General features: G+C 61.6%; 1 protein-coding gene across 1 annotated transcript; it reads left to right on the top strand.

The window, feature by feature from the left end:
• The first annotated feature begins 2746 nt into the window (after positions 1–2746).
• Positions 2747–4345, top strand: PHLDA3 (pleckstrin homology like domain family A member 3). Its single transcript, XM_005530240.3, has 2 exons — positions 2747–3512; positions 3879–4345. Exons 1-2 carry the CDS (start codon positions 3161–3163, stop codon positions 3998–4000), a joined length of 474 nt encoding a protein of 157 aa, XP_005530297.1. The 5' UTR covers positions 2747–3160; the 3' UTR covers positions 4001–4345.
• The last annotated feature ends 7943 nt before the right edge of the window (positions 4346–12288 follow it).

Genomic DNA, 12288 nt, shown 5'->3' with positions numbered 1-12288 from the left:
ATGGAAAACTGAAGTTCAGCCTCCCCAGGTCCTCTTTTTTCCTGCCTGGTGGGTCTTTGCTGAACTCCCAGCCCCAAAGGTGTCGGGTAGACCATGGCCCAGGACAGGGACCATGCCCTGAGGGTTTGTCCTGGCTGCCACACACCTGCTGACTGGTCACTCAGTGGCTTAGGGGGTGACAGAGACCACCATGGGGACACCAGGATGGGATTATGGGGGCTGCACATCTCGACAGAGCCATGAGGGGGGCTGGAGGAGGTGGTGGGACATGGCCCAGGAGAAGCAGCGTGGGACTAGAGGTGCTTTGTGGGCGTTTCCTGCCCGAGTTGCAGTGGGACAGCTCCGACCATCTGCTACCCTCTGCTGATCAGTGAGCACAGCAGGGCCCAGCCAGATGTGTCTGCTCACCTGTGTCCAGGTGTTGTCCAGCTTCCCCTGGAGGCAGCAGAGCTGTGGGGGCTGCAGCCTGGGATAGGGGCTGTGGCACCCAAACCTGTCCCTGAAGGGACAAACCAGGGGCTGACTCGTGGCCAAGCACCCTGGAGCCTGGAGGTGATGGCACCACTTGAGGGGTCAGACTGGAGCCTCCGAGCCCCGTGGCCAGCAGGGCTGTGAGGGGATGTCACCCTGTCACCGAGCTGTGTGGGGATGTCACCTCGGGGCAGGGCTGAGCCTGGCAGCACTGTGACCTGCCCCGAGGGGCCTGTGGGGATGGGATGAGCCCATGGAGCAGAGCCCTCAGCTCGCCCACAGCCTGGCACAGCGAGTCCTGCTGGCTTTGCTGCAGGGCAGGAGCTGCCCTGTGCCCCCCGGGCAGCCTGGCAGGATGAGACCCCTGCCTGGTGTGTCTGGGAATGGGCAGCTGGGGACATGCGAGTGGAGAAGGACATTGCCAAACTCCTTCACACACACAGGGCTGCGGGACCATCGCCTTTCCTCGGTGGCTGGTGGAAGCAGTGAGCACAGAGAGCAGGGGGAGGTCTCAGGCAGGGGTTGGCAGCCCTTGGCTCTCCCCCGGGCTGTGAGGATGGAGCTGGAGCTGGATGGTGAGCCAGAGCTGCCCACGGACATCCCAGCTTACCAAAACTACAACCCCCGAGCTCCCAGAGCTCCCAGGGCTCAGCACCCCCGGAGCTGAGCGCTACCCGCGCGTGGGAAAACAGCCTTGGTGGGGGAACCCACACATTTGCTGTGCTCCTTCTGAAGTGCTGGGGTGCTCAGGGTGACCTGCGGGGCCGCCTGACGTCGGGAGCCGGCTCTCCCGGGACACCCGGGATCTCTGCCAGCGTGCCGAGCTTGGCCCCAGGGAGCACGAACCAGTTCCTGGCTCCGCCAGCCGCCCTGCCCTCTTAATGAGAGATAATGAGCTGCATCTCATCAGCGCTGCAGACTTGCCCCCTGGCCACGGCGGCTGCCGGCAAAGCCCCCGGCAGGGACCGGGAGTGCTGAAGGGGCTGGGGCAGGAGGGACCCCGGCCGGGGGTCGGGCTCTGTGAGGGGTCCGTGAGCAGGGTGGGCTCTGGGACAGCGGCTGGGAGCACTGCTGATCCAGCCCCCTTCAGTGACCCCGGCACATTCCCGGGGGGATTTCTTCCCATTGCAGACCTCACCTGGGTGAAGGACCCACACTCTCACGTTTGCAGGGGCACATTCAGCTGCCCGGCCACCTGTGACCGTCCCCCGCCCTGGCAGCGCACGGCCAGCACAAGCCCCCGGCTGTGCCCTCCGCAGCCGGGCCCGGCCCGGGGAAGCCCTCGGTGCCAGGCGCTGGCACAGGAACAGACGGGCTGGAAAGGAGCCGGTGTTTGGCTGCAGGGGAGGGAGGATCAGGCAGGACCGGGCTGCGCTGCCCCGGCCCCGCTCCACGGCTCCTTCCCCCTGTACAGCTCACACGAACTGCGGGATTCTGTTTCTTGCTGGGACTTCAGATCCCCGCCCCAGGGGCTTTGGTGGTGGGAGCTCTGTGTGCTGAGGGATGGCCCAGCACCCTTGGATTAGTGGCTGGGTGGGTGGGTGGCTGTCAGGGATTGTCCCCATTGCTGTTGTCTGTTCTCTGCTTTTGTCTCCCCTCCTGGGCTGCACTCGGGGTCCCCAGAGCCGCTGCCCGGCTGGTGCTGCACACACAGCCTGCTGTCCCAGCTGCCACTGCACCCCAGAAGCCTTTGCCCTGGCACTACAGCCCATTTTGCCTTCTTGGCTGGCACTGCAACCTCCAGAGCCCCCCTAGCCCGGTGGCACTGCACTCTGTACCCCTGCCTGGTGGCATTTTACACAGAGCCCTCTGCCCGGTCGGCCCTGTGCCCCACAGCTCACTGTGCCCCACAGCCCTGCACCCTATAGCCCTGTGCCCGTGGGGCTGCACCCCCAACATCTGTCCCTGCACCCCCCAGAGCTGCTCTTGCACCTCCAACATCTGTCCCTGCACCCTGGGCTGTCGTGCACAAGTCCCCGAGCCCATCCCACACCCTGCACCCCTGCCATGCATCCCACACCCTGCATCCCTGCCATGCATCCCACACCCTGCACCCCTGCCATGCATCCCACACCCTGCATCCCTGCCATGCATCCCACACCCTGCAGCCCTGCCATGCATCCCACACCCTGCACCCCTGCCATGCATCCCACACCCTGCAGCCCTGCCATGCATCCCACACCCTGCAGCCCTGCCATGCATCCCACACCCTGCAGCCCTGCCATGCAGCCCCATCCCACACCCTGCCTGTTCACACGGAGACCCTGAGGCAACGCCTGCCCTCGGGCACCCCAAAAGCTCCTCCCGGGCGAAGCGGGGCTGCGCCGGGCCTGGCCGGGCTTCGCCTGGGCGTGAAGGGAGCCGGGGCGCAGGAGGGGCCAGGCGAGGCGGCAGGAATGCGAGTGGGAGAGCGGCCGGGCAAGTAGCGACAGCTCCCGGCATCGCGGATCCCACACGCGGCTCGGGCGGGGAGCGGAGCCCCGGCTCGGGGCTGGCGGCCGGAATGGGGCTCCGCACGGCTCGGCCCCTCTGAGAGCCCGAGCGGGAGTCCCGGGGGCGGCACGGCAGCCGGCGGCCCCGGCCCCGGGGAGCTCGGCTCCGGAGCGGAGCGGCTGCGGTTCCCCCCGCGGGTAATGCCCGGCCGGGCCCGCACGAGGTGCTGAGGATCCCGGGGGGCCGAGGAGCAGCGATGACCCCCGAGAAGGTGCTGAGGGAGGGGGTGCTGGAGAAGCGGAGCGGGGGGCTGCTGCAGCTCTGGAAGAAGAAGCGGTGCCTGCTGACGGAGCAGGGGCTGCAGCTCTTCGAGCCCAAGGGCTCGCGGCGCAAGGAGCTGAGCTTCGCCCGCATGAAGGCCGTGGAGTGCGTGGAGTGGAAGGAGCGGCACATTTACTTCACGGTGGTGATGGACGACAGCCTCGAGATCGACTTTCGCTGTGCCCAGGAGGACCCAGGCTGGAACGCCGAGATCACCATGGGGCTGGTGCGCTTCAAGAACCAGCAGGCGATGCAGGAGGTGCGCGCCCGGCACAGCTGCAGAGCAGGTACCGGAGCCACCCCGGCTCAGGGAGCGGAGCCAGCCCTGGATGAGGTCCCTGGCCACAGGTTCCCGTTCCTCAGTGGTTTGGGGAATCACGAAGGGGGTCCCATGGACCGGGATGGGTCTGCAGGTTGATGTTCCCGTGTCCCCCTGCACTGGCTGGGTTGCACCATAGGTTTCATCTCTGTATCCCTCTGTGTCTCTCTCTGTATGACAGGGACTTTCTAACATCCTCCCTCTGTCTGGGGTGGCCCGAGGGACCCTTTGCCATCTTGCACGTGGGATGGGGTGGGGATGGTGTCTGGCCCCAGTCCCCTCAAGACACCCCATGTCCCAGCTCCCACAGGTGACAGGAGCCTTCTCTCTGCAGTGGTGCAGCTGGACACAGCCCCGGGGGGACAGCCCAGGGAATCGCAGCTTCCCAGGAGTCGGATGGAGATGGCCCTCGGCTCGGCAGGTGCTGGGGAGAACGGGATCCCTGCGGGCAAATGAGGTCACCGCTGTGCAGCCCGGGGACCAGGACAGTGGCCCTGGAGAGGCCGGCGCTGGCGCTGGCTCTCCCCGTGCCGGGGCAGGACAGAGGCACCGCAGGAGCTGGGCTGGCACAGCCACCTCCCCTTGGCACAGCAAGGGACACAGGCAGAGCCAGCCCCTGGCGCTTCAGACGAGGCGGAAGGTGACATCCGTGCCTGGGGCCCCACCACCCTTCATTCGGCTGACACGTGCAGGACCTTGGTGCACTGGTGGGGACCCCAGGCCTCTCCTGCAGGACAGGGGATGGATGAGGCTGTGCCCGAGGGATCCGTGCCACAGGGAGTTCTGCCTGAGCGACAGTGACACGGGGACAGATGGATGTGGCCGGGTCCCAGTTTTAAAAAGGGACTGGAGATGTGCTGCTGCAGCAGGGACCCCTCAGCAGGGCACTGAACCTGGCATGGTGACACAGCCGTGCTGCTGGACATTGTCTCACCCTGGGATGTCCTTGGGCTGTTGGGGAATGCTGGGGGCCTCAATTCCCTGTACCAAAATTGTCCCTAAACAGGACTTCCAGCCTCTTAACCTGATGTTGCTTTGATTTGTGGGACCCCACAGGGCACAGGAGGGCACGAATCCTGCGCAGAGCTTTGCCAGTCACCCTAAACCAGGACCCCTAAACCAGCATCCCCCAAAGCTCCAAAGCCCCCCACTGGCACCCCGAGGCTCCCTCGTCACCGATCCCGCTGTGCCCGTGTCCGCAGGGGTTCCCACGGTGTTGTGTGTGCCGGTGAGCGGCAGCAGCGCTGTGGCTCTGCAGCAGGGGAGGGATGGCCCTGCCCCGACAGGCAGCGCAGCCGGCAGCGCCCGGAGCCAGCAGCGCAAGGCGGAGCCTGAGCCCAGCCCGGGGCCGGAGGCGCTGCGGATCCTGCCGGAGATTTCCCGGCCGCGTGGGAATCACGGTGTCCTCATGTCCCGGGCGGCGGCAGCCGGCCCCAGCCTGCACCCCATCCTGCATCCCATCCTGCACCCCATCCTGCATCCAGTCTGCACCCCATCCTGCACCCATCCTGCACCCAGCCTGCACCCCATCCTGCATCCCATCCTGCACCCCATCCTGCATCACAGCCTGCACCCCATCCTCCACCCCCTCCTGCACCCATCCTGCACCACATCCTGCCCCCCATCCTGCACCCCATCCTGCACCCCATCCTGCAGCCAGCCTGCACCCCATCCTGCACCCCATCCTGCACCCCATCCTGCACCCCATCCTGCACCCATCCTGCACCCAGTCTGCACCCCATCCTGCACCCATCCTGCAGCCAGCCTGCACCCCATCCTGCACCCCATCCTGCACCCCATCCTGCATCCCATCCTGCACCCATCCTGCACCCAGTCTGCACCCCATCCTGCACCCATCCTGCACCCCATCCTGCACCCAGTCTGCACCCCATCCTGCACCCCATCCTGCACCCATCCTGCACCCCATCCTGCACCCCATCCTGCACCCCATCCTGCACCCCATCCTGCAGCCAGCCTGCACCCCATCCTGCACCCAGTCTGCACCCCATCCTGCACCCCATCCTGCACCCCATCCTGCACCCATCCTGCACCCAGTCTGCACCCCATCCTGCATCCCATCCTGCACCCATCCTGCACCCCATCCTGCACCCCATCCTGCACCCCATCCTGCACCCCATCCTGTAGCCAGCCTGCACCCCATCCTGCACCCCATCCTGCACCCATCCTGCACCCAGCCTGCACCAGGCCTGCACCCCATCCTGCACCCCATCCTGCACCCATCCTGCAGCCAGCCTGCACCCCATCCTGCACCCCATCCTGCAGCCCATCCTGCACCCCATCCTGCACCCAGTCTGCACCCATCCTGCACCCATCCTGCACCCCATCCTGCACCCCATCCTGCACCCCATCCTGCATCCCATCCTGCATCCCATCCTGCACCCCATCCTGCATCCCATCCTGCACCCATCCTGCATCCCATCCTGCACCCCATCCTGCACCCCATCCTGCATCCCATCCTGCACCCCATCCTGCACCCATCCTGCACCCCATCCTGCATCACAGCCTGCATCCCATCCTGCATCCCATCCTGCACCCATCCTGCATCCCATCCTGCATCCCATCCTGCACCCATCCTGCACCCCATCCTGCATCCCATCCTGCACCCATCCTGCACCCCATCCTGCATCCCATCCTGCACCCATCCTGCACCCAGTCTGCACCCCATCCTGCACCCAGTCTGCATCCCATCCTGCATCCCATCCTGCATCCCATCCTGCACCCATCCTGCATCCCATCCTGCATCCCATCCTGCATCCCATCCTGCATCCCATCCTGCACCCATCCTGCATCCCATCCTGCATCACAGCCTGCACCCCATCCTGCATCCCATCCTGCACCCCATCCTGCACCCATCCTGCACCCCATCCTGCATCACAGCCTGCATCCCATCCTGCATCCCATCCTGCATCCCATCCTGCACCCATCCTGCATCCCATCCTGCATCCCATCCTGCACCCATCCTGCATCCCATCCTGCACCCCATCCTGCACCCATCCTGCACCCCATCCTGCATCACAGCCTGCATCCCATCCTGCACCCCATCCTGCATCCCATCCTGCACCCATCCTGCATCCCATCCTGCACCCCATCCTGCACCCCATCCTGCATCACAGCCTGCATCCCATCCTGCATCCCATCCTGCATCCCATCCTGCACCCATCCTGCATCCCATCCTGCACCCCATCCTGCACCCATCCTGCACCCCATCCTGCATCACAGCCTGCATCCCATCCTGCATCCCATCCTGCACCCATCCTGCATCCCATCCTGCACCCCATCCTGCACCCCATCCTGCATCACAGCCTGCATCCCATCCTGCATCCCATCCTGCATCCCATCCTGCATCCCATCCTGCATCCCATCCTGCATCCCCCGGGGTCCCGTCCCCATTCCAGGGTGGCTCTGGGGACAGTGGTAAGGCCAGGCTCACCCTGCAAGGCCAGGCTCACCCTGCAAGGCCGGGCTCACCCTGCAAGGCCGGGCTCACCCTGCAAGGCCCGGCTCACCCTGCAAGGCCCAGCTCACCCTGCAAGGCCGGGCTCACTCTGCAAGGCCGGGCTCACCCTGCAAGGCCGGGGGGCCAGGCTCACCCTGCAAGGCCCAGCTCACCCTGCAAGGCCAGGCTCACCCTGCAAGGCCGGGCTCACCCTGCAAGGCCGGGCTCACCCTGCAAGGCCGGGCTCACCCTGCAAGGCCCGGCTCACCCTGCAAGGCCCGGCTCACCCTGCAAGCTCTGCAGGAACAGGCACTGGGCCCTCAGAGCTGCGTTTACCGAGACCCCCGGCTGGGAGTGGAGGGGAGGGGGCCAGGCTGGGAGTGCAGATGGAACCAAAACCCAAACCCTGCAAAAAGGGAGCACTGCACCATCCCAGTGTCAGGGCAGGGACACGAGGGACTGCAGGGATGGTGGGACCATCCACAGGAAATGCTTCAGGTGTGGTGCCCTGTGTGGACAAGCCCCAGACCAGGTCCCTGCACACGTCAGGAGGGAGTGGGGTGCTCAGGAAGGTGCTGGTGCTTACACTGCATTTCCAGGGCAAGGATCATTGTCCTGGGGCTTCCCCTAAATCCCCAGCTCCCGGAGTCAGGGGGTTCAGTGAGGCTCAATCAAAGCTGGGTGAGCATCCCAAGCTTGTGCCATGGTGGGGAGAGCAAGGGGTTCCCAAAGTTACCAGTTTTATCCAGTGTGACTCCTTTTTTACAATTTTTCTGCTCTCTTGCTCCCTGTAAATAGATATTTTTTGTTTTCCAGCTGCCAGCAAGGAGCTGGCAGAGAAGGTGATCAAGAAGGGTGTGTAAGCACCAGCCCTGGCTGTGGCACATCCCTGGGCACTGATGATCAGGCAGCAGAGAGACCACGGTCCCCGAGAGCTGGGGAGAAATTCAGGCAGTCAATGGAAGGGAAGGACAATAAGAGAACACAAATCCCTTTGTCAGCATTTCAGGTCCAGGTCCAGGGAAAGTCAAGGTTTTCCATCCCCATCCCGAGCCCTTCATCCAGACCAAAACACACCCAGGGTCCCAGCCTGGACCCCACATCCCCCAGGGACTTTAGAGCTCCCCAGGCCTCCAGGTTTGGGATTTTCCTCTGAGCAGACAGCCACACCTGCCTGATCCACTCTCAGTGGGTTCAGGGGCTGGGGGTCAGAGCCCAGCCTGCAGTGAGGGTGGGGAAGGTGTGCCCCTGGGAGGGCTGAATGTCTCTGCAGAGGGAAAGTCACCCCGAGACTGAAAACCAAATCAACAGCCCAGAGACCCAGCCAGGGAGTGGAGTAGGGCCAGGGCCAGAGGCTGGAGCATCCCCCAGCACCAGGGACACGGTGCCAGCACACTCCAGGCAGCCTGGAAAGCAGGAGAGGACCCACGGGAAGCATTTCTAATGCCCCTGGAGGTGGGGAAACTGAGGCACAACAGGCCTCAGGTGGGTTTGTGGCTCCTCAGCCCCTCCAACACATGGGCTGCAGTGGTGAGGAGGGGCTGGCCAGGCCCCCCCGGGCCCCAGGGAGGAAAGAGATGCCCTGGAGCACACGGAGTTCAAAGGCAGAGCCTGAAAACCTGGCTCTGCTGTCCCAGCCCGTGGTGCCACAGCCTCCAGCAGCCCTCCCCACACCTCTCTGGGGGTGCCCTGGGGCTGAGGCTGCTGGGGGGGCTGCCCTGGCCAGGGGCTCTGCCAGCACCCACAGGGACTGGCACCTTCCTGCAGCACCACAAGGGTGCAGTGGGTGCAGGGGAGAGGAGGGTTTTCCCACCTGGTGACATCCCAGGTGTGGCTTTGGGATCAGTTGGGGGCTGGCTGGACACCCTGGGTGCCAGGGAGGGCAGTGGGGTCACAGTGCTGAGACAGGGAAGGTGCCAATGCTTTCATCAGGTGGAGCCATGTGTGGGATCTCCTCCATCACCAAGTGCCCTGAGGAGAGCCTGGCACTGCCCCGCTTCTCCTGGGATCATCCCTGAGCTTGCAGGTGGTTCCTCTTCAGATTAAAAAACAAAACCAAACCAAACCAAACCAAAAAAACAAAAAAAAAAACCCCAAAAACCCAAACCAAACCAAACCAAACCAAACCAAAAACCCAAAAACAACCAAAAAAACCAAACCAAACCAAACCAAACCAAACCAAACCAAACCAAAAACCCAAAAACAACCAAAAAAACCAAACCAAACCAAACCAAACCAAACCAAACCCCCAAAAACAACCAAAAAACCCAAACCAAACCAAAAAACCAAAAAAACAACAACAAAAAACAAAACAACCCAAAAAAACAAGCCCCCCAAAAAACCCCCACCCAAAAACAAACAAAAAAGCCCCCCATAACAAACAAACAAACAAACAAAAGCCAAAAAGCAAACAAACAAAAAAAAACCCACCCCAGCTTGCAGCAAGAAGAAGCCTTCTGCTTTTTGGCTTTAGGTCAACTATCCAGCTTCCTCCAGATGCTCCTAAAACGATTTCATTGTTGAGCACCCTTAATTACAATTCCTAAATCACTGGATTTTGGTTTGGGACCCCAGACATGCCCAGAGTTCTGCTGTGTCTGTGTGTCCCTGCAGCAGGAGAGCACAGGCCAGGATGTCCCCAGCACTCCAATGCCTCCTCCTGCATTTGGCTGTAGGAATAACTCTCCTTGTAGCACAGATCTTGGGGTGCTGAGGGGTTCGTGGTAGGGGTTGCAGGGATTACACATAAATTCCCCAGCCACAGGCTCCTGCAGGAGTATCTTGGACTGGCTGTGACATTCCCCAGCACTGGAGTTGAGGTTGGGAGCCCATGGAAGGGCAGGGACTCACCAGGAAGAAACAAAACCAGAGCCCAGCCATTGCTGGAGCTGCAGAGGGAACAAGCAGCACATCCCAGTACCTCTCTGTCCCCCCTGTCCCTGAGAGGAGCCACCCAGCAGCTCTGGGGGTGGGGATGGCCCAGGCCAGCCCAAAGTGGATACTGAGATGTGTCTCAGAGACAGTTGTAAAGGTCTGCAAATACCCTAAAAATGTCCAAAACCTCTGCCAGGGTCCCTGCCTGTGCCAGACATTTTGGATTATTTGGAATAGTCTTTTTTTTTTGTTTGACATATTTTGCCTTAGGCTGGAAATCAAACTGACATTGCTGCTGAGCCACGGCTGCCACTGGCACAGAACAGCCCAAATCCCCCTCCTGGTGACAGGAGACCACAGGAGCAGCCCTGGAAGGTTTCATGTGTCACTGGCAAAGCCACTGAAAGCTTAAAGTCTTCAGTGGGTGGCTCAGCTCCATTTCAATAATGTCTTTCCGCTATCCCAAAGGAGGTAATTCCCCCTGATTTACCAAAGCCTTTTTCATGTGCCAGGGGACCGAGGCAGGAGCTGTTCCTAAAGGGCCCCTTGGCTTTTGGGGAACCCTCCTCAGCTTTGGCACCTTCTGCAAACATTTCAGGCCTCCCCAAAGTATTCAAGCAGAGAAAAACAAACTGTCCATGATATTTTTGAAGTGGAAGGTGTTTCTTGCATTTTGGGAGAACTGTCCTGCTTTGGCACCCAGCCCCAGAGCTGCCTCCAAGGGCTTTGCTCTCTGTAGCCGTGGGGAGTCCTGTGCCCATGGATGGAGGGGCTGCCATGGGCCTGTCCTGAGCTGCACCAGGCCCAGGGGGTTCCCAGAACAGGGGAAGGAGCAGGACATGGAGCAGCACATCCCAAAGGGATGAGAAACCTCTGCTCTGCCACAAAACGGGGGTGTCCTGGTGGGGCTGCTGCAATGGGGTGCAGATCAGTGGGGCAGATGAGCTGGGACAGGTCTGTGAGCCCCACTGGGAATATGGGGAATATTTGGGGTCTGGCCTGGGGCTGTGCTGCTTCCCAGGCCAGGCTGTGATGATTATCCAAATTCTGGCCCCCTTTCCATCTTGGGGCATCCCTCAGGTTTGGTGGGACTTGTTCACAGATGCAGCAGGTAAGGAAATTCCCCCCAGAGCTGCAGAAGGCATCAGCTCTTGAAGAACCATCCCAGGAGCTTCCACTGCACTGTCACCAATCCACAGAGCCAGTGGGACTGGTTGGATTCCTCTGGCAGCTCAGGAGGGGTGAGAGCTGCTGGGTGGTCTGCAGGTGAAACACCCACAGAGGAGATTTCATTGCCAGCTGACCCTGCAGCCTTGCAATCACCTGGTCTAGGGGCTGATCTCGCTGTCCCCTGCTCCCTGAGCTGTCCCACAGAAGGAAAACCTTCTCCCACACCGTGGTGAGTCTGTGGGGCATCATCTGGGCCGGTCCTGGGGGTCTCCTGTCACCCCCCAGTGCTGGACTCTGAGCATGGCAGTGAGGGGGATGGATGTGAGGATGAGTCCCAAAGGACACCAGAGGCTCAGCTGTCATTTCTAAGTCTGTCCTGGATACTCTGGGAGCTGTTTTCTCTGTGAATTCCATCGGGGTTGATGGAATGAGGATGGTGGCTGGGAGAGGGTGAGGACATTGGGGTGGGAAGGTTCCAGGAGAGGGGAAGAGATCCATTCAGATTCAAATCCATTTCTTCAGGGAGATTGGCTTCATGTGGGGCAGCTGAGCTGCTCACAGGAGTCAGGTACCTTTGGAGTCCCAAGAGCTCGAGGAGCCAGGGGTCAGTGGGCAGCTCTGGCAGCCCCTGCCAGGGGTGTGGGGCTGATGCACCAACACTGCCCAGGGGCTGGAAGGTGCAGAGGGGGAAATGCCCCATCCCTCTAAACACCTGGGGGGCCACTTAGAAGAGACTAAACACGGGTGACCTGCAGGTCACAGGGACATTCAGGGACAAGCAGCTGTCCCTGGGGACCTGGTCCTGGCTGGATCTGACCTCCCCACACAGCCCTCTGGGAATTTTCTGCTGGCATCCATCCCCTTGGTGGCAGCCCATGGGGAACCTTCCCCTTCAGCCAGTGGCTCCCAGTAACAGGGGGATATTTGACTTGCAGCAGCAGCACATGGACAGTCACAGAATCACAGAATAATCTGACTTGGAAGGGACCCACAAGGATCATTGAGTCCAGCTCTTCAATGAACGAGGATCAAACCCATGACCTGGCTGTTATCAGCACCCAGCTCTGAGCAGTGGAGCCAATCCCAGATATATTTTTATTATTTTGCTCTGAATTTGCTCTCGGCACTGCTCCACCCTGTAGATTTCCAGCCTGATCCTTCCCACCCCCAGCAGCTCAGAGAGGTGTCCGAGGCCCAGGTGGCACCTGGTGAAACAACAGCTGCCCGTGGTTTGTGAGCCAGG

This window comes from Pseudopodoces humilis, chromosome 26, assembly GCF_049639895.1.
Source record: "Pseudopodoces humilis isolate 2021_Gansu_Grassland_sample_001 chromosome 26, ASM4963989v1, whole genome shotgun sequence".
Classification (NCBI taxonomy): domain Eukaryota; kingdom Metazoa; phylum Chordata; class Aves; order Passeriformes; family Paridae; genus Pseudopodoces; species Pseudopodoces humilis.
The sequence above is the reverse complement of the archived record's forward strand: the minus strand, read 5'-3'. Positions and strand labels throughout refer to the sequence as shown.